The following is a 22677-nucleotide window of genomic DNA, read 5'->3' on the forward strand; positions in this document are numbered from 1 at the left end:
CCAAACTGTAGGTCAGAAAACTTGGGTGAACAGAGAATTAGAACAAAAAGAGTTAAAAGTTCTTAAGTGAGATTTCCATGGACATATTAGCTAGTGAATCAGCCTTCTTTCTTCTAGGATGTTTGTCTTATGTAATTATTACTGCTCATTAGAACACTGTGGACAATATTAAATAAACACTAACCAAATTTTACTTTTTGATTCTCTTTTTTACTTCATCTTCCTAACTCACTAGAACTTCTGTCTGTCATGATCTTGGATATTTTACAGTTAACTATTTTATATTAATTACATGTTATGTTCTTCCATCGAAGTCTGATATGTCATTGTGGAATGAAGGTAAATCTTCAGTTCTTCTTTTAAAAAGAGTTTTATTGCTATATTTTGTTTTTACACCATAGATCATTGAGCCATTTCTGAGAATACCCCTCTACTCCCTCCCTAAATGGAACCAATAATTTTACCAAAGAAAAACTTAATGGTTTGGTTTCTTTAATCATATATATATATATGTGTGTGTGTATATATATATATTATTATTATTATATATATTATAGTCACTATGTAAGTGAATAACAGAATATGAAGCATCCAGCTCTAGTAGTCCCGAAGCTTTCTGCTGAGAGGAGGGAGCAACATTTCATTATCTTTTTCAGGGACCATTATTGGTTTTTAAAAGGCTTAGAATTGGGGGTAAGCTGAGTTCATAAACATGATTCCAGCAGATGAAAAGCTTTGGGTATAGGCTCTGTAGTAGCCCAAGATGAGTCGAGTTAACATAATGATAATGCTTATCCAAGAAAGCTAGCTTTAAATTTTTTTTCAGGCACAAAAACTCATAAAAGACCCCAAAAATTAACAGATTTTGTCTTCTGCTTCAGTAGTGTGACTGTACCCATTAATTCACAGTTTCTTAAAGTCTCCAACTAAGTACACTTTTGTTTGATGTGCTGAAAGAATTTCACCTGCAGATTTTGAGAGTATACCCCTACAAGTCTAGTGTTTATGGAAACTTATGCCCTATCAATACCTCCCATCTCACCTAAAAAGTCATGAATATACATTTTATGTCTCTAATATTCCTTTCCCTTCTCCTTGAGATGTCTGCTTCTTCTTCACTATCCCACTCTTATGCCTATCCCACAGAGAGCAGATGCTCACCCTTCAGCTCTACTTCTTCCTTTTCCATTTCAATAATTTATTCTCTCTGAATACTTTGTTCACTTTCTCTTATTCCCTCAACCAAAACAAAGTAAAAGCAATAATGGAAGAATAGGAAATGATGTCTCTATGCATCTATGTTGATATTTGTTCTTTTTCTGTGGGGCTCATGAAAAGAGCCTTAGACTGAGAGACTAAGCCTAGTTACTAACTTCAGTCTCTGTCTCCTTTTCTCTATCTATGAAATGTGGCAATTGGACTAAATGATCTTTCTACACCCCTTCCAACTCTGATGTCCTAATATTCTAATGATTATGTTTTTTTATGGAATTTTATTTTTTCAATTATACATTGAAACCATTTTTGGCAATTGTTTTCTGATATTTTGAGATTCACTTTTCTCTCCCTCTCTCTCCCTCTCCCTCTCCCTCTCCCTCTCTCTCTCTCTCTCTCTCTCTCTCTGTCTCTCTGTCTCTCTCTCTCTCTGTTCTCTGTCTCTCTGTCTCTGTCTCTGTCTCTGTCTCTCTCTCTCTCTCTCTCTCTCTGTCTCTCTGTCTCTCTGTCTCTCTCTCTGTCTCTCTCTCCCTCCCTCTCTGTCTCTGTCTCTCTCTGTCTCTCTCTGTCTCTGTCTCTCTGTCTCTGTCTCTGTCTCTGTCTCTCTCTCTCTCTCTCTCTGTCTCTCCCCTTCTGCCCCCCTCCCCGAGGGTGGCAAGATGGCAAATTGATTGATATAGATTATATCAGAGCCTAATGTAATATATATTTCTATATTCCCATGTCAAGAATAAAGACATCACATAAAATAAAAAACTCATAAAGGAAATAAAGTGAAAGATGACATGCTTTTCAAAGAGTTCCTTCTTTGGCTGTGGATAGCATTTTTTATAATGAATCTCTTGGGCTATCTTTGAACTTGTTTTGCTGATGATAATTTAGTCCTTCACAGTTGATCTCGTATAATATTTTCAGTACTATACAAAATGTTCTGGTTCTGCTCACCTCATTTTGTATCACTTCATATAAGTCTTTCTAGTTCTAGATCCTGTTCATCATTTCATATGGTGCAAGTTTTTCATTACAACTATGTACTAGATTGTTCAACCATTCCCCAATTAATGGATACCACCTTAGTTTGCAATTCTTTGCCACTACAAAAAGAGTTGCTAAAAATATTTTTGTACAAATAGATACTTTTCACCTATCTTTGACCTCTTCAAAATATAAAGCCAGTAGTAGTATTGCTGAGTTTAAAGGTATATATAGTTTTATGGTCCTTTGGTTATGGTTCCATATTGCTATCCAGAATGGTAGTATCAGTTCCACCAACAATGCATTAGTGTCCCAATTTTCCCACATAATAATTCTCTTTTTAGATAGTAATCTCTCATTAAGCATTCTTTAGGTGTGGGTTCAGACAGACATTTATACTGAGCAACATCAGACAACTATAAATTACTGTCTTTCTGACTGGTTAGTAAATCAGCCTTCTCCATTCTAGAAGAATTGAATCTCCATTCCATTCTTCTAGAATGGAGAAGGCTGATTCACTATATATATAAGTTAACCTCAGAAGGAAGGAACTATCCTAGGAGATAGGGAAGCCAACTTCCACTTTTCCAAAAACCTAATGGAGAAGAATCTTCCTTAGAAAGTGGTCAGGTTGTATCAATATTCATTAAGGTCTATAGTTTTGTTTCTCTGGTTTTTCTCTCCCTGGTTTAATTATTAAAACTATATTTCTATCATAAAAAGAATTGGGTAGAAATCTTTTACCTATTTTTTCAAATAATTTGTTTAGTACTGGGATTACTTGTTCCCTAAACGTTTGGTAGAATTCACTTATAAATTCAACTGGTTCCAGTGATTTTTTCTTGGAGAAATCATGTATAGTTTGTTCAATTTTTTTTCTGAAATAGGGTTATTTGAGTATTCGGTTTCCTCTTTTGTTATTCTTAGCAATTTATATTGTGAAGGAAGCATCCAACTGGGGAGTGGAAGAAGAGATATGTATAAGAGGGATCAGGACTAGGGTGACTGGGATAGGGTGAGTGAGATGTATGAGATTATATACAACTCTTGATTTTTTATTTCACTGACACTGTAGACACTTTGAAGAAAAATTAAATGCTAAGAATAAGTTGGTTGCAAGAGGCATTTATGGCCCCAGGAAGCAATGCAAATTGTTAAGGATTCTCATGTTCTTAGACATAAATTAGATTTTTTGATTCAACATGACACAAATTTTGCTTTGTGTTTCTCTTCCAGGAGTTATCTTATTTTTGTCAGGTGCAGCATATTGTTTCTATAGAAGAAGAAGGTAAGTAACACAAGGGAATAATAGCAGAATTCATTCTTCATTCCATATAAGATAAATTAATTCCCTTATGAGGAAAAGGAGAGTTGCTCTCTCCTGTAATTTCTCTCAAAAAAAGAAAACCTTTCCCACTGCCAGCCACGAAGATGGCCCCAGGCTATGACCTTGCTATCACTCCTTTGGTCCAGTATAGCTCCAGAGTGGAGGTCATACCCTTCTCTGCTCTCATCATCCCCAGATGGGGTCACATGAGTACAGAGGAGCTATTTGTTCCATTTCTCTCCTAAACATACTGACAAATTCACAGATCAAAAACTGTATCCAATATAGCTTGGCATCTTCCAGCTTTCCTCTAAAGAAGTCAAAATGCATTCACAAATATTATTAATTTATATCTTCAAGTAATCTTGAAGGGAAAAGGATATCATGCCTATTAGCCCAAATATTCAGAGCTAAAGGAATCAAGATGTCAATGACACATGTACAACCCAGTAGAATCACTCATTGGCTACAGAAAGGGTGAGGGAGGAGGGAAAGGAGGAAGGAAGAAAAGGAACATGAATCATGTAACCATGAAAAAAATATTCTAAATTAATTAATTAAATAAAATTTTTCAAATAAAAATACATAAATAAAGGAATCAAGATAGGCTACTAAAAACCAAGGAGTAGACTAACTAGGTTTTCTATGCTCTAATACTTCAAAATAGCAATATTATTATATAATACTTTTGACTTCCTTTCAGTACCCAGAATAATGTTTTGCACATACAAAAATCTCAGGGGATATTTCCCTTTCTGACACTAATGAATTTTCTGCTTTACAGGAATCCAATTGAAGAAAACCCTGTTGAGATGGAAAGAATACCAATGTCAGGGGGAGCTGACAACAGAGAAGAAGGTGTAGACAGCTAACTACAGACGCCATATTGCAAAAATGGAAAAACAAATTCCTTTTACCCATCACTCCTTTGTAGTAATAGGACAAAGAAGCCTCCCTTGCTTTAGCAGAAAAGAGCTTTCTTTTGTCTAAACAAATAGGGAGAAGCGAAATGAAATTTAAAGAATCTAAGCACTGTAGTAAGGAGGGATGCAGAGCTCTTAAGTTTAAGTGCCTTAGGCATCTATTGAGTACCTTAAAAAAAAAAAACTAGATGGAATTTGAATGCAACAGGTGCTCTCTGAGCATACAGGCGCACTTATAAGAAGTAGACCGCTTGAGGGGGCAGCTGGGTAGCTCAGTGGATTAAGAGCCAGCCCTGGAGACTGGAGGTCCTAGGTTCAAATGTGGCCTCAGACACTTCCCAGCTGTGTGACCCTGGGCAAGTCACTTGACCCCCATTGCCTAGCCCTTGCCACTCTTCTGCCTTGGAGCCAATACTCAGTATTGACTCCAAGACGGAAGGTAAGGGTTTAAAAAAAAGAAGAAGAAGTAGACCGCTTGAGAAGTGAATTGTGGGAAAGTTTGCCAGGCAAAAGCTCAGCTCTTCAGATGCTCATTATTAGGTACTTACTTACTTCATTTGGTTGTGTCTGGAGATTAAAAGGAACCTGAGCATTTTTTCCCCACAAAACCTAACCTACAAATGACAAAGAGAAAATATACCTATGGCAGTAATTACCTCTATGTCTTCCCTGTGAAATATCAGATCAAAAGGTTTGTGACTTTTGAATAAATAGCATGAACATTTCAATGCTTTAAAAAGCATCTCTAGTTAGATTTGTCTCTTAAAACACACTGAAAGCAAGTCATTGATCAGGCAGAAGAGAAAAATGCCAATTTAGGCATCACTTAATCCTTTTAACTGATGACTTTAGGATTAAGAATTCAAAATAGATGATATTCTTATTTTGTATGTGTATATGTTTAGTTTATATACTTGTTTATATGTATATAATACTACATAAGATAAAATAAAAATTGTTTTAATTTTTTAATGTAAAAGTGAACAGAATAATGTTGAAGAATAAAAAGTATATTATAAGTGAAGGAAAGAAAAAGGAAAAAGAATGAAGACAGTATAAGATAACTGTGCTGAGTGCTTCCTTGGTCTAATATAGGAAAAGAGGAGTGGAGTCAGGAGGAACCAGAGTGTCCTTCCTTCACATTGGTGTTCTCCTCTGTGACTTCTTATACGTCTGCTTTTTTAGGGGGTGGGGGGGAAAGCATTCCTAGCAATGTTATTTGTTTTTCCCATAAGTACTTACATACTTCCTATGTCTACACTATAAATTTCTCTCTCCTCCTTACCTGGTTGTCCAGGGTTGCCAGTTACCATGTCCTGAGTGTCCATTGTTCTTTCCTGATTCCCTATAAAAACTTCTACTACCTCACTATCAAATTTCTTAGCTAATTATCATAAAAGAAAGTAGATAAATTCAATTAAGCATTAATGATAAATGTCAGCTGTGTACTTTATATCTTCATAATTCATTTGTAGGGAAAAGAATTTTAATATTTTTTATGATTCTGTCCCTTCAGAAAAAATGTCAGCTCATTGGTCCCTCAACAAGGATCTCACAGGGTACTGACAGTGAAATAATGTTATGTATAGTCTACAAATGAATAGTTAGTGTCTCCCTTTCCCACCATTATGCCCCTAATACCACAGAAGAAGAAGAGTGATGCACAGGATTGAGGATCATTTTGAAATGTTCTATTTCCTGAGTTACCATGGCCAAAGAATTCATCACTTAATCAAAGACTTGAACATAAGCAATTAACAGGATAAATATTAACCAAAGGAATATAACTTCTAGATCTAGTAAACAAGTTTAGGCATCTATGAATACTGCAGAACAAAGGAAAATGATCCTACCCTTGATGAGCCAGCTGTGGAATTGGAGGAGACCGTGGAACAACAACATGCTGTGTCATAGTGGTTGAAAAAAGAAATGCAAACAGAATGTATGGCCTGCATAGCAAAAATAATTGGCAGAATATAAATACTTGAATCTGCATTGGCAAATTGGCAAAGAAACAAACTAGTGAACAATCAATTGGGAAAACCAATACACAAAAATGAAGAACAATTTAGAAGAGAAGAAAAAAACAATAACATTCAAAGAAACCATGCTCTCTCTCCAAGCAAAATATGCTGATCTCTAAGATGATGCAGAGAGGTAGCCCAACCATCATAGGTTTACATCCTAATATGGGGAGATGACATATGTTAAGAAATATGCAAACTGAGAAAAGGTCATTAGGACTTAGCTATTAAGAGATCCTCAGTTACTCTGGGGAGAATAATTTCAGTACATTGATGGGGTTGGAAGTTAGCCTGAAAAAGTTTAGAAGAGAACAAGAAGTGAAAAAGAGGAGACACCAATTATAAAGGGCTTTCTCAAGGGGTTTAGCCTCCAAAAAAAAAAAAAGACATATGGTGATAGCTTTTAAGATCAGGTTAATTATCCTGATAATATTGTGGTTGGTACAGAAGTGGGAAATTTAATAAAGAAGACACTTAAGCCAGCTGTAGCGGGAGACGTTATAAAGTGCACAGAAACTGCAAAGAATTGATTGACAGCCCTCAAGCCTTAGAATTCTCTAAGAGTTGGCTGGGTGAGAGTTCCAAGCTGTTGAAAGGACAAGTTTCCAACTGGCTGTCTGGAGCTGAAAGTCAAGCCTGAAGGGTATGAATCTGGACTCTTCCCTAATCTTGTGAGCTGACTGCCTTCGAATAAAATCAACAAGGCTGAGAGGAAGATTCCCCATCTATTCTGGTGGACAGAGTGATTTTGGAGGAGCCTTTCTCTCTTTCCTGGAACATCTGAGGACTCAACAGCTGGATTCCTGCTACCTGACCTACCAAGGACTGTGTGTGTGAGATTCTGGGTTCCCTGTTGGATTTATCTTTAGTAATCTTTAATTTAGTTCGTTAGACAGGTTAGCTGAGGAAATTAACTATAGTGGGTTAAATATCTTGGGGGAATAGAGAGATGCAAACCTTTCCCCTCTTCCTTCCCCATCATTCCTTTCTTTGTTAATAAACTCATTTTATTAAATTGTGATTTTTCCCTTTGTATAAACCCTTCCCCCTTCCTAAATTCCCCATAACCCAGCAGGCTTCTAACAGTCCTGACTTATTCCGTCATGTTTATCCTCTATCAAGCTTCTGTCTCGGTGGAGCCAGAAGCAAAGAGTATATCTCCCTTCGACTGTCGGATCAGAGTTAGCTCATTAAGGGAACCAAGCTAACTCAAACAGTCAACAAAAACTTTTGACTGGAGCCTGACAGCTGGAGCCAGGGATGGAATTTCTCCCTGCCTTTGTATCATTATCTTCAAGGTTGTGGGGTTTTTTCCCACAGCTTCGCCCTCTTTCTGACCTTTTCAAGAATGTCAGGAGAGGAGGGGAAAGTATTTGGGGGGATATAACCCCTTGGCTCCCCACAATTACGTGAGGGCTTTTTAAGGGTGCAAGAGGTGTGACCACTTTTACAGACAACAGAAAAACAGCCAGTTGATGGGAAGAGTTGAAGATTAGTGAGAATTGGGACCATAAAAGGGGCAATCTGTTGGAATTGAAAGGATATAATGGCATCAAGGGTACATAAACACAGGTTAGTCTGGGTTAAAAGAAGAGCTACCTCTTCACATGAGATAGGAGTGAAGGAGGAGCTGGTGAGAAAGTCATCTGAATGATTTGCAAGATAAGAAATAGAGAAAATCAAGCTCTCCGTTTTTTCAAGGTCCTTGGCTGAAAGGATGGGGTGCAGGACTGCCATGAGGAGAGAAAATGTTCTTGAAAATCCGCTGTTAGAAGGGGAATAGTGAACCAATGAGGGAGGCATAAAAGCTTTTCCTTTCTGCTATGATGGCCCAGATGATATTATATAACAAAATTTGTAGTGGACCCAGTCAAGTTGCATGGTTTTCTCCAGTTCAATTCAGCAGATCACAAATAAGAGTATAGAAAACAAGTGAGGAAAGTCACTGAAGGTCATGGCTTGGTGAGGCATAATCGACATTAGGCTAAGAGGGAAAACATGAATATAAAGTATAAAGTTGAACTGATTCACTAAAAGGCTGAGCTGGGGAAGAGAGGAGAGTATAGCCAGTATAGGGGTGAAAGATAACCTGGGAAAGAAATGAGGGGTCAGGGGATTGAAGATTATGATGAGAGTAAAGAACAGTCAGAATTCATAAAGCACATGGAAAGATGGAATGTGAAAACATTAGTGGAAGACCTGTGGGTGGTGGTAAGATGAGGGGGATGATTATCTCTGCATGTCCCCAAGAAGTAATGGAGTAAATTCTGGGAAATTAGTAAACTGAGGAACGTGGACATGATAATGTTTAAAGAAGTGAGTATTTATCCAAGAGTCCCCTAATGTTGTTCAACCCGGTTCTGGTTTCCCAAATTAGGAGGCACATAGGATAATGTAAAAGCAAGAGGTACTGCTTTATTACAAGCTCGAGCTTGGGTCCCACCATCTTCAAGGCAGATGGGACCCTGAACAAAGGGGAAATAAGGATTATATAGGGTAGGTTTGAGTTGCAGAAGAGGATATCTTATCGGAATACTGGGTAGGGTTAGGTCCTTAGGGTTAAGGGTCGTTATCAGTTCCTGGAAAGGGGTGTATGACAGGAACTCCTGGGGTTGGGGTCCCTATCAGTTCCTAGCACATTCTAGGGTATGGTAACTGGTTCTTCATTAACTTGACCGCAGGGGCTCTAGGGGCAAGGGGGCCAGGGAAAAAATAGGTTCCAGGGCTGGTCCTTCATTCTGTACTTCTTTTACTGTACATGAGGAATCTTCCTCATACTGTTAGAGTCCAATACATCGCCCACCACCAAGGAAAGACCCACAGACAATGCAATCAAGCAGAAGGGTCCTTTATTCTGGTACGTGCCAGGGGAAGCTCAGCACAAGAGTTCTGCCTGCAGTTGTGAGTACAGAGTCTTTTATACCTGAAGCCTGTCAGCATATCACTAACCACCATACGTGGCCCACAAATTCTCCTGGAATCTATGTTTTGGGTGTTGGTACTAGTTTCTCCTAGAATCTACGTTTTGGGTTTTGACACGTTCGTGTTCCCTGACAGGGTTCTGTTGGCCAGATGTTCTACAGTGATACATGTACTGAGTAGCTCCCTGCTTGGGGCTCCCTCATTCCCTACTCTTTTTCTCTCAAGGGTCAGAGGGAAGGCTTGTCTGTGGGGGCATCTCGCAGCCCTCGGCTTGGGGCTCGGTAGTGACTAGGGGTTGGTACTGTTGTCGGAGGGCCAACACCTGGACAGCATCCAGACGATCCTTCACAAACCGGACAAGGCGGTTGAGGATACAGGGGCCAAATGTTAAGAGTAGGATTAGGATGGTGAGGGGTCCTATGATGGACGAGACCAGGGTAGTGAGCCAGGGAGAGGTGTTAAAAAGGTTGGCATACCGGGGGCCAATAGCTGCTCTCTCCCTCCATCGGGCTTCTAGCCCCTCCCGCAGTTTGCTCAGGGAGTCCCTGATGATCCCTGAATGGTTAACATAGAAGCAGCATTCCTCACCTAAGGCTGCACAGAGTCCTCCTTCCTTAAGGAAGACGAGGTCCAAACCTCACCGATTTTGGAGGGCTACTTCGGCTAGGGAGGCATGAGACTTCTCAAGGAAACTGATAGAGGATTCAAGCCTGGCTATATCCTAGTCCACTGCCTTGCGTAGTAGTTTACTCGGGGTACTATTGTGACAGGGGTGCAGAACTCACAGTGGTCATTAAGAGCATGAAGGGAGAGGCAGGGTTGCAAGCCAGAACGGGAACATAGCCAGTGCACTCCTGGGGGGTGGGGGGGATAAGGTATTTCCCAGTTGAGGGATAGGTCCTGGCTGCACAAAGGCGGGGTCGGAGCGGCTGGCTCTCCCCGCTACACAGTGGCCACGCCCAATCACTGCAGAAATGGTTATGCCATGGCCGGGGTTCCCAGGGCCTGCCTCACTCCAGCGGCACTGCGGCGGGTTTTCTTCCTGTGAGATGTTGTGGGAGACATTTAGGCTGAAAGCCTCATAATAGGGCGGGGATGCGACTAGGCAGAGCCAGCAGTGCTTGGTGAGGCTGGGGGAGGAATGGTTAAGGGCTGAAAAGGAGGCTCGTAGCAAAGGAAGATAGGGGTTGGTAGTCCCTGGCTTGGGGGGAGTTGGAGGGTTCGGGTTAACGGGGATGGGGTCCGCAGGGGCAGGGGGGTTTGGTTTGGCAGGGATGGGGGCTGCAGGGGCAGGGGGGTTTGGTTTGGCAGGGATGGGGGCTGCAGGGGCAGGGGGGTTTGGTTTGGCAGGGATGGGGGCTGCAGGGGCAGGGGGGTTTGGTTTGGCGGGGATGGGGGCTTCAGGGGCAGGGGGGTTTGGTTTATGGGGACTATTCGGTAGGGGAGGCGCAGGGGGGTTCGGGTTAAGTATGAGGTTGGGCCCCAAGGCCACTGGGGTGGTGGCCGGTTCTTTACGGATGGTAAAAAACCCCCCCTGATCATATCCAGACTCATGTCTGCGGACTCCCCAGGTGCGTCCCAAGAGCCACCCCTGATCGTCTGGGCGTAGGACGGTTAGGTCTAGCTGGGTACAGCGGGCCGTTTAGAAGAGGGGGAGTGAAGAAGCCAGTCCCATGTACATCCTGTGCTGATGGTCAATTTCAACTCCGGGAACTGGTCCTTTTTCACGGTCCAGGGAACAGACTGTCCTTCACAAGAGTCACACAGTCCCAATAGGCGCAGAAGTATGACCTGGCTGGTTGCAATATGACTTCCCGGGGTTAGAACTGGGGCAAATGTAGTGACCCATTAAGGCCATCTCCTTTAGTTCCTTTGATGAGACTGGTCCCGAGGTGAGTCCCGTGCTCTTCCCACCCCGGCGCAATGCTCGCCTATTATCAGCGTGCAGCTGGGGACTGAGAAGGTGGGTCCTCGGCTACCCAACACAGTTCGTGCTGCTTGCGGGGATTCCACGGGTGTCAGGGTCCATTTCCACGGCTGGTGGGGGGTTCCGCCCTGGAGAACAGAGAGGAGCCAGACAAGGGAGGGGGAGAATAAGAAGCAGGGGAAGGGGTGAGGTGAGTGGGTCATGGCGCCTTCCATTGGAGTTTGAGCTTCAAGGGAGTGTCAGGATGGGAAGCGGCTGTCCAAACTTCAGTGGCCTTTGGCGGTTCTGTGGCTCTCGCGTGGGAGTGGTGGATCCAAGGGCCAATTCCGTCGACCTTAAGGGCTGAAGGGGTGACAAAGAGGGTTACACAGGGCCCCTTCCACCACGGCTGAAGGTTGGCCTTGCGGTGTTGCTTAACCCAGACCCAGTCCCCAGGTTTGAAGGGGTGAGGGTCATGGGGAGGAGGTTGGAACCATGCCTGGAGCCTCGGCCAGAGGTCAGACTGGATCTGAGAGAGAAAGAGGACAAAGTCCTGCAGTGGGGGGCTACTGGGGGTCGCATCTGGGAAGGCAGAGAGGACAGGGGAATGGAACCATAAAGGATTTCATAAGGGTGAGGGAGAGGGGCCCAGGGGTATCGCAGGCTTTAAAAAGGGCTAGGGGAAGGAGCGTCACTCAGTCCCGGCCAGTCTCCAAAGAGAGTTTAGTAAGGGTCTCTTTTAGGGTCCGATTCAATCTCTCTACCTGCCCTGAACTCTGAGGGTTATACTCACAGTGTAATTTCCATTTGACCCCGAGACCCCCTGCCAGTGCCTGTAAGGTCTTGGCCACAAATGCAGGGCCATTGTCCAAGCCTAGAGAGAAGGGCACCCCGAACCGAGGGATTATTTCTTCCAGCAAGATTTTAGCGACTGCCTGGGCGGTCTCAGTCTTTGTTGCAAAGGCTTCAGGCTACCCTGTGAAGGTGACTACAAGAACTAGGAGGTACCGGAATCCAAATTTGCCAGGCCATACTTCAGTGAAATCGAGTTCCCAGTGTTCACAGGGTTGGGTGCCGTGGAGGCGGGTTCTGGAGTGCGAATTCGGGTTTGCTGACCCGGTCAGCTGGCAGGTGGTGCACTTGTCAACCAATTCTGTTAGGAAGGACTGAGAGCCTTGGAAGTGAATCCGTCCTTTCTGGAGTAGTTCATGGAGTTTGTTAGCGCCCAGGTGCGTGAGATGGTGGAGGTGGGTGGTCAAAAGTTGGCCAGCGATTCTAGGTAAAAGCAGGTTACCAGCAAGGTCCTGGAAGAAAGACCCAACCGGCCGTCCTTCCTTCCCTTTTATCCATCAGTGGTCACTGTCCGAATATTGTGGAGGGTCCAGTGGGGGGTTTGGGATGAGGGATGGGGGGCTCTGGGTCGGCCTGGATGGGCAGCACTAGGGTATGGGCCCGATCCCATGTTGCCGCTGCCTTAGCCGCCTCGTCTGCCCAGCGGTTTCCCACGGCGGGGAGGGACGAGCCACTTTGGTGTCCAGGAGTGTGGACAACGGCAACTGCACGGGCCTCCCAGACGGCTGCGAGGAGATCTTGGATGTCCTCGAGGTGGGCCACCGACTTCCCAGCTGAAGTGACAAACCCCCTTTCCTGGTATCTTGGTGCATGCGCACGCAGGGTTGCGAAGGCGTAGCGACTGTCTGTGTATATAGTGACTTGCTTGTCCTTTGCTGCCCCCAAGGCTGCTGCCAAGGCAACCAGTTCAGCTTTCTGTGCCAACGTCCCCTCGGGGAGGGAAGCGTCCCAAATGACCTGGCCAGTATGGTCTACTACCGCGGCTCCAGCTCTCCTACCTTGTGGGGACATGAAGCTGCTGCCATCGGTGAAGAGGACGAGGTCCGGATTAGCCAGAGGGACGTCCTTGAGGTCAGGGCGTGCAGATATCGATTCCACAAGGATCTCTTGGCAGGAGTGCGTCTCGGTGTTGTCATCCCTGGTGGGGAGAAGCGTGGCAGGATTCAGGGTGGACACTACCTGGAAGGACAGCCGAGCCTCATTCAGGAGGAGTGACTGGTAGTGGGTCAGCCGAGCGTGAGACAGCCAGCTCACCTGAGGTTGATGGAGGACACTCTCAATGGCGTGCGAGGTGACGATGAGAAGCGGCTGGCCATGTGTGAGTTTGTCAGCATCCTTGACCAGAAGGGCCACTGCTGTGATGATGCGGAGACAGGAAGGCCATCCCGCCAAGACAGGGTCTAATCGTTTGGAAAGGTAGGCCACCGGCCGGCCCCGGGGTCCTAGTTTCTGAATAAGGACCCCTTTCGCCACCCCCTGACGTTCGTCAACGAACAGCTGATAGGGTTTCTCTGGGTCAGGAAGGGCTAGGGCCGGCACTTGCAGCATAGCCTTTCAGAGGTCTTGGAAGGCTATTTCCATGTCCTTCGTCCAAACCCAGTTTGAGGTTTCCCGGGTGGCAGCTTAGAGGGGTTTTGCTGTTTCTGCAAAGTTGGGCACCCAAAGGCGACAGCATCCCACAGATCCCAGGAATTCCCATACCTGCCGAGGCGAAGAGGGGTTGGGGATGGAAAGGATGGCCTGGGTCATGGCTGGGGTGAGCCAGCGGAGGCCATCGTGCAGGCGATAGCCAAGAAAGGTGACCTCTCGGCGGGCTATGTGTGCTTTCTTGGCACTGACACGGTAGCCAGCAGCCTTGAGGCAGAGCAAGAGGTCCTTTGTAGCCTCCTTGCAGGATTCCTCTGTAGGAGAGGCGATCAGCAAGTCGTCTACATACTGCAAAAGAGTCACAGCGGGGTGTAGCTGGCAAAAAGGTTTCAAATCTTCCGCCAAAGTGTTGCTAAAGATGGTCAGGCTCAGTTTTAACCCTTGGGGAAGTCGAGTCCAGGTGAGTTCAATAGTCGAGTGGGTTTCAGGGGAGAACCACTCAAAGGTAAAGATGGGCTGACTAACAGCGGCCAGTGGGAGAGTGAAGAAGGCATCCTTCAAGTCTAAAGTAGTATACCAGGTCAGGGAAGGGTGTAGATTGCTAAGGAGAGTATACGGGTTCGGGATGGTGGGGTGGACGTCCTCAATACGCTTGTTGACTTCCCGTAGGACTTGAACAGGTCTGTAATCCCCTGTGCCTGGTTTACGGATGGGGAGGAGTGGGGTGTTCCATGGAGATTTGCAAGGTGTAAGGATCCCAGAGGCCAGAAGGCGCTTAATGTGAGGTTGAATGCCGTTTCTGGCCTCGGCTGACATCGGGTATTGTTTAACCCATATAGGGGTGGCCCCACTCTTGAGGGGGATGATAATGGGTGGTTGGTTTATGGCCAGCCCAACTCCGGAAAGTTTCACCCAGACCTTAGGAATGGAATCCACCCATGGTCGCATATGGGGGGGAATGTCCAGGGGGGCTGGGTCAGAATATAAAAGGTGTTCATCTTGTAGGGCTAGGGTAAGGACTGTGAGGAGGTCCCCCGAACCATCTGTAAGGGACACAGTCCCGCGAGACACATCCCATCTCAGGGATGATGAGGAAGGAATGGGAAACTTGGCAGGTTCCTAGGTTGACGGTCCATGCTGTGGTCCAGGGGTATTGGCTGGACCCCATCACCCCTTGGACCAAGGAGGTTTTGGAGCTGGTCTTCCCCAAGGGTGACAGGAGGACCGAATGTTTGGCTCCGGTATCCACAAGCATGGGAAGGGGTTTCCCCTCAATATAAGCCATTACCCAGGACTCAGGGAGGGGGCCTGAGACCAGTCCCCTTCAGTCATCCTCAGCAAAGGTGATAACATTCCTATTGGGCCGTCCCCCGTCTATGTTGGAGGGGCCACCCCAGCGCCTTGAGGGAGGGGGGCCCTGCCGGCCTTGCCTCATTCCGCCTTGCATCTTCTGGGGGCAGGTACACTGCCAATGGTCAATTTTCCCACAGAGGAAACAAGGGCCCCGTGGGCACCGGTCAGGGGGTTGCTCACCGAGGGGAGGGGGTTGGGATTGGGTTAGAGCTGCCACGAGGACCCGGGCTGTTTGTTGTTGGGTCCGCATTAGCTGCTTTCTAGCCCTCTCTTCCCTGGACTGGAGGCCACTCAGTGGGGAACGCCGCGGTGAGGCGCACAGGATGGGTGGTGGGTCTCCCATCGTCCCCCAGGACCAGCCTTTTCCCTTCCGCAAAGATCCGATCTCGCTCTTCACTAGTGAAAAGCGTACAGAGTAATTGCTGGCAGTCATCCCAAGTGGGACTATGGGTGAGAAAAATGGACTCAACCAGGTCTATTAGTTTCTGGGGCTGCTCAGAGAAAGGGGGGTTTTGATGTTTCCAATTATACAAGTCAGAAGAAGTGAAAGGCCAATATTGAAAAACAAGGGGACCTCCTTCCACCATAGGTCCGACGGTGCAAACTGGTAGGACGGTGGTAGAGGAGGGGGCTTCCACTGGATTGGGAGGCGGCAGTTGCATTGTAGGTACTCAACCTCTGGTGCGATGGGCTGGGGGAGGGCTGGGTAAGCCTGCTCCCTGTACTGCTGCTGCCTCGTTTCCATCAAGGAGGAGGGGAGGGTATAACTGGGGGTTATAGGGAGGGGGCGGTATAGGTGGGTCAGGGAGGGGTTCCTCGGGTGGCGGGAGGATTGGAGGCGGACAGGGCTTTTCAAGATCAGGTTTCTCAGGCTGTTCCCTGGACTTGTTCTTATTGTCTAGTGAAGCCACTAGGATGTGGACAGCCTCCGTATAAGGTTTCAGCCAAGGTGGGGGATCTAGGGCTAAGTCTTGCCAGGTCAAAATATAAGGGACTTGATCTGGGTGCCCTTCTGGTCCAGGGAGGAGGATCCGCCCCCAGATGGCAGAGATGATACTGTTCTGCCAAGTACCTCCTCGGGGCCACCTGCACCCAAAAGTGGGCCACTCTACGTTGCAGAGAGTCTGCAACCTTCCCCTATGAACTCTCAGGCTTAGGTTTTCGGCTCGTGACTTAAAGTCATCATAATGTTGGAGGACCAGGTACAGGGGGGTGGACTGGCTTTGACCCATATTGGGTCCTGCAGTTAAGGAGAGGATGAGGAGATAGGTCAAGGAGAATAGGACGAGGAGTGGGGTGATGCCGGAGAGGGAAAAAAATTCCGATACCAGCGACCACTTGTCAGAGGCTGGCTGCCCAGTCTCTCCCGTGCGGCCAAAAAGACCCAGTGTGTTTATGAGGGTCTCCTGGGGCTGTAAAAAATCACCTAGAGATTGCGGGGCATCCCCCGGTCTCCCTTAGGGGTGCAGTATCTTCCCAAAAGAGGACTTGAACCCCTTTCCCTTCAAACCAGTTGAGAGCAGTGTCCACCTGGCAGAGACACGGAGTTCCACGCTTGGGGCTCTCTCAACTTGACGGAGACTTTAACTCCGTATGACGGAGTCAGACCTCTGTCCTCAGGGGCCTCTAACCACCTGGAAGTTCCAATCTCGGCACCTGCCCTGGACCATATCCTTTCCCTCCCCGCTGATCACAGACACTTCCTTAGTTTCCCGACTGGCTTTCTCACGAAGGACACAGAACTGCAGTACTCCCAAGTCCGCACTCAGAAACAGGTGGGAGGGTCAGACTGATGCCGCGGGGGTGAGCCCCCTCACCCCAGAAAGGGATGGGCCTCAGAGCTTGGCATAGAATGTCCTGTTTAAATCGCAGGCACGTGTCATTCACTAAGCCATATGCTCATTGAGGGTCCTCTTCTCCCCCATACACATCCGGTCACCACACTCACACACACTCTCACACCCCACCCGGCTCACCTGAAGGTCCGGTCCAAGGCAGTGCCTTTTGCCCTTTTGTCCAGGGGTTCCAAGGTGGGGATGAGGCAGATGGACAAGCCCCCAAATGTTAGGGTCCAGTACATAGCCCACCACCAAGGAAAGACCCACAGACAATGCAATCAAGCAGAAGGGTCCTTTATTCTGGTACACACCAGGGGAAGCTCAGCACAAGAGTTCTGCCTGCAGTTGTGAGTGCAGAGTCTTTTATACCCGAAGCCTGTCAGCATATCACTAACCACCATATGTGGCCCACAAATTCTCCTGGAATCTATGTTTTGGGCATTGGTACTAATTTCTCCTGGAATCTACATTTTGGGTGTTGACATGTTTGTGTTCCCTGACAGGGGTCTGTTGGACAGATGTTCTACAGTGATACATGTTGTACTGAGTAGCTCCCTGCTTGGGGCTCCCTCAATACTACCATATCCTCATAAGGGGATTCGGTAGGAATCAGAGTTTGATATTGCTGGTGAAAGACCATAGCTGGACAGTATTAATGAGTTCCTTGAAAAAGGTTACTAGGCGAACTAGCCCCGTATGATCAGCATAAAAGCAAAGAACAACATAGGGTCCTTTCCAGTGAGGCTGAAGGTTCCCCTTCCTATACCTAGAGTAGTAAACCCTCAGGCATTTGGTCAGGGGTTTGGTCATCTGCCTGGGGTCTGCCTGGAGATATAGGGAATGACCCTCATAAAAGATTCTTTGGTTTTAGGGAACAGACAGATGTGTGAGATAGAGCCTGATAGAATCAAGGTGTAGCCTGGAGATACATCTCTCTGTTCATATTAAATCTAAAGGAGGATCAAAGGAGCACAATCATCTCAGGGTCCTATAGGGGTCATTAGATGTTTTTAGGTTAGGAGTCACGAGGATTTAAGGGAGCAAAGGAATTTCCCTGAAAATAGTTTGCCTGAGTTTCTGGGGGTACAATGCCCATGTCATCTCACCCCTCTCCAAATATCTAAGGGAAAAGGGGCAATGGTCTCAATATTCTGTAGCTTCTTCAGAGCTGAGAATGGTTTTAGAGCTGTCCCTGACTATTGTCAGGAGAGAGGTATTGACTGTAGGCAATGTCCAGGGCTTCAGGCTGGGATGGTTGCCGAGGTTACAGTGGCATCGGTGACTCCCATGAGTGCTTTTACCCTAGAAGCAACTAGAGAAGCAACAAGGTTACAAATGCAAAGTCCAAATATCCCACAGGGGAGTAGCCAAAACTTGAGCAGGGAGGGAAAAGCTGTATACAAGGGTCTTTAGGGACATGTCCTCAGTGAATGCCTAGGTCCTAGGTAGGTGGGGACCTGCTTGGAGATCTGAAGGATGTCCAGTGACTGCTTCCCCCGATTGGCAGACAAGTCACATGGGGGAGAGTCATGCCCTAAGTTAGAAGTGTAGAAACCAGGTCTGGGGCAAAAACTAGAACATCCAAATAGAAACAGAGAAAATTAGTACAATAGTAACTGATATTACAATACATTTGCATTTGGGTATCTTAGCCACCAGACTTTTTCAGAAATCATCTTCTGACAGGAATAAATCCCTTCAGGAAATCGGATTCCTGAGTTGTTTGCAGGGTTGGTATGTGAGGTTTCTGTTAAAGAATATCCTTTTGCAAACATTTGCATTCATATGGCATTTATAAACACTTGCATAACAATATTTTACAGATGAATTTCTTTACCCCAGGTTCTGGGGGAAATTCAAGAAAGCTTTGAGCTATATTTCCAAGTTCAAGATCCAAACTTTAACTGTGGTAAATTAAGGCTACAAATACAAGCCATCTATTAATAAACTTCACCTAATTCTCAAAGTATGTTCCCTAATAATTTAAGAATTTTCAATTATTAACCTAATAGGTTGTTTGGGGAAATGGGAACTTTAATTTTACAATTTGTATTATGTGCTGGTTATGGGAATTTGTCACAAAGGAAAAGACAGACAGGGAAAAATTTCTTCATGTCCCAAATGACACAGTGAGTGGCTTCATGTACAAGCCAAGGCTGTCACTGGCTCATGCCATTATTGTTTCACTCAAGGATTAGCAGCCAAAATGGTCAGGAAAGTCCAGTCCAAGGTGATCCTTGGGTTGCCATCTCCAACCATCCTAGGACTTTCTCTCTCCTTAGAGTACTTTGTCACCATTTGATCCCAGAAGCCTTTTTGCCTTAAAAGATAAGTCTTACCCATTTCAGCTGAGAGAAGTTCTGCTTATCAGCAGTCCAGAAACAAATTTCCATACCCTCAACCAAGCCTTTCACATCCCTACAAGGCTGATCACTCAGTTATTCTTATGTATTTTAGCAATAATTTACATATCACACTTTGGTCAGAAAACCTGAAATAAAGAACATGAGTGCTGAATTGAGTAGCTCCATAGTAATATAAATCAGGGCTGTATCATCTCCTGGATCTAGGCCATCTGAAAGACTAAGACAAGGCCATACAGGAATCACTTCAGGGTAACTGTACAGAGAAATTAAAGAATCATATGTGATTTTCCAACAACACATATATTAATTTTAGAAATTATCCCTAGGTCAAGGATCCAATCATAAGAGTAAGACATCTATCTGTTTCACCTCCCTATGTGTCTTCTTTTCTCTCTCTCTCTCTCTCTCTCTCTCTCTCTCTCTCTCTCTCTCCCTCCCTCCCTCCCTCCCTCCCTCCCTCCCTTCAAAACCCTCTGCTTAAAAAGCAGAGCAAGACTTCCATTCTCCCTTCACAAATCTGCATACTCAAGCTTTATGGACTTTAGATCAATGTCCCTTTCTTCCAAATTCAAATCCAACATACCTTCTCCACTTTCTCTGACTTGCTTTTACCATCATAAGTCAAACAAACATTCTGTTGGTATCACTTCAATTGCTAATCGGTAACCCAAAAGAATTCTGATTTAAAGGATTACATCATTGAACCACTGCATCTTTAGCATAGTTCTCATCAATTATAAGTTTTTGATCACTTTAGCATCAAATCACATAACAATCATAAAATTCTGAGCAAGCATTTTTCACATATATGCCATTTTTAACGTCCTACCCACTCCTTGGCTACTGTTTGCAACATATATCTTTATACAGATCAAAATGTAATCAAAATATCAACCAACATATTCCCAAAGTTCGTGTGAGGAAACTTATCAATTACATATTACTCAACTCATTTTATCATTCTGGACATGGAATGCTTGCATTAAGATTCCACAGCTTCAAACAAGCTTCTTGATCAGACAGGGCTGGCAACATTTGCTTGCTTGAGCATCTTAAAACCTCTGAAATATACAATTAAAATATACTCATCTTTAAGTTCTATCACACAGTGGTTGTCAACTCTTTGAGGTCCCTATTTCAGTCCCTAAGTATCAGTGTGGAACAATTATAAGCACTTCTTTCTCCTTCCTTCTCTTCTCTTCATAGTACAAATGCATACATATTTTGTATTCACTCATCATTACTTTCCTGCAATTTGTATCTGAATACATGTTCATCTCTAGATCACAAATTCCTTCCTATACATTGTGTACATTTAAAAAACCAATTCATATAACCTTAGTCAAAGACAACATAGTTTAGAAATTCTCTCTTTTGCAAAATACCAAATTCTTAGTACGTGTATTATTAAATTCCATGCATAGATTAGCCACTTTAAAAACTTCTTGTGTGTCATATGATTTCTTGTTGCTAGTTCTGACAGCACATACATTAAAATAACATCTGGTTTGAAGAAATCCCAAGTTTAAATTCTAGAATAAGTTCTTCTCAACAACATAACAACTTTTTCTGGATGACTTTTACATCTATAAAGTAGCCAGTACAATTTCTGTCCCTATAGAATAAAACATTCCCTCTCTGTGCCAGGCTGGCTATCAATCACATTTAGACAATTCTCAAATTCACTGAAACCATTATGCATTGCAAGATCTAACAAAACAAACTTCTAACCATGAGTTTTGTTGTGCTCAATAAAATCTGGCTAACATTTCACATTTAACTGACAAAAATACATGAAATTACATTTGTACCATATCAAAATCATTAGCAATCCTCCCAAGTTGCATGCATCTACCCTTAGAATTAATCTTAAGTGAAAGGTGCCTCTAACTGTGGAGTAAAAATCTCCCTTTTCTGCTCTGAATTTTTCTCTTTTTCTCTCCTTCAGGGACCCATCCAAAGGAAGAAAGAGAAAGAAACCATTGAATAGACAGACATTTGCTTCCATCCTCTGATGAGGATTTTTGATTGTGGGAAGTTCAATCTTGCAACTCCCCCATTTTCCTTTTTGTGAGTGTCCAATTTAAGAATACATAGAGACGAGACTATGACAACGACAGCAATAAACAGAAACATACAACTTTGTGACAAGCATGCTTTGAAAGGAAAAAAAATCAGGGTTTCAGGATTCATTCTTAAAAAAATATTTGCAGGGAGAAAATTAATATAAGGGACTTGATCAGAATGGCCCAGAAGGGGTCAAGGATTTTGGTAAGGTCACTAACTTCCCTCTTTTGACTTGCAAAGAAAGATTGTGAGTGCGGGCCTTGAAAATTTGGAAATGGGAGAGAATAAAAGCCAATGGAGGAGACTCTGTCTGCCCCATAGTTTCTAAATGGAAATGCCAAGAAATCAGAGGCCCTAATAAAAATAACAATACCAACAATAGGACAAAGGCACAAACAGAAATGCAAACAGGATTGGACAGTAATAACCCAAAGGCACTAAAACTATTCTTTACAAAATTTCCAGAGGACAATATAACACACCCTCCCCCTAAGTTCCCAAAGAGTGATTTCCACTCTTGGAAATCCCTTGGCGCATCCACCAGTGCTACCTTTCAGGCCCCATGGCCTCAGAGGACTCTAACCTCTGCTGCAGAGACCTAGTCTCTGTCCCAGGTCCCCAGGACTCTGGTTGAAGGAATTCCAACCCATTGAAGTGAGCTGTCCCAGGTTCCCAAGACTAGGATGCTCTGACACCCTTGATCCCAATTGCAAGATTCTATTTATCCTAGAGTCTTCTCTAGTGGTTGAAAAACTGTTCCTAGACCAGATTTTACATCTAATTGCTAGTTCCTGCTGCCTTCCCACTCCCTATACCTTTAGCTGCACCTACTTATTTATGGTCCAACCTCCTAGACCTACAGGATTTAATGTTAATACCTGTTTCAAGGTTGAGAGAGCTTTGAACTCCTAAATCATCTGCCTCCCTCAATTAGACTTCTCGCTAGGTGAAGATAATTTCTTTTTTAATCCTTACCTTCCATCTTGGAATCTCAAGATCAAGGAATCTCTCTGGCTATTGGGCTGAATCTGGAGTGATGCCACATTCCCTGAGAAGTCAGGAGTAAGGTCACAGGTAAACTTATGCAATAAATTCAACGTGCAACTTTCAAAGCCATTCTGATTGTCTTTGTTTCCTTGTGGCAGTTCCTTTTGTACATTAAAAAATGTGTATGTAGCTATTACTTTAGATATCAGCCTATATCTCTCCCTCAATGTTCTAGGGGCATCCTGAGAAGTGATGGAGTGCCTCTTCCCTAAAGGTACTGGCTTGAGCCAATGTTATCCTACACTACTTTAACATTAACATCTGTACCATCTAAC

At 44.6% G+C, this 22677-nt stretch overlaps 1 protein-coding gene across 2 annotated transcripts in view; it reads left to right on the plus strand.

Moving 5' to 3' along the window:
* Positions 1 to 7485, plus strand: part of IL15RA (interleukin 15 receptor subunit alpha) — a 35262-nt gene extending 27777 nt beyond the window's left edge. For both annotated transcript variants that reach the window (XM_007503872.3, XM_007503873.3), the window contains exons 6-7: positions 3427 to 3478; positions 4302 to 7485. In XM_007503872.3, coding sequence (XP_007503934.1) covers positions 3427 to 3478; positions 4302 to 4389 — 140 coding nt within the window. In that variant the 3' untranslated portion in view covers positions 4390 to 7485. The remainder of the gene's footprint in view (positions 1 to 3426; positions 3479 to 4301) is intronic.
* The last annotated feature ends 15192 nt before the right edge of the window (positions 7486 to 22677 follow it).

This window comes from Monodelphis domestica, chromosome 5, assembly GCF_027887165.1.
Source record: "Monodelphis domestica isolate mMonDom1 chromosome 5, mMonDom1.pri, whole genome shotgun sequence".
NCBI lineage: Eukaryota > Metazoa > Chordata > Mammalia > Didelphimorphia > Didelphidae > Monodelphis > Monodelphis domestica.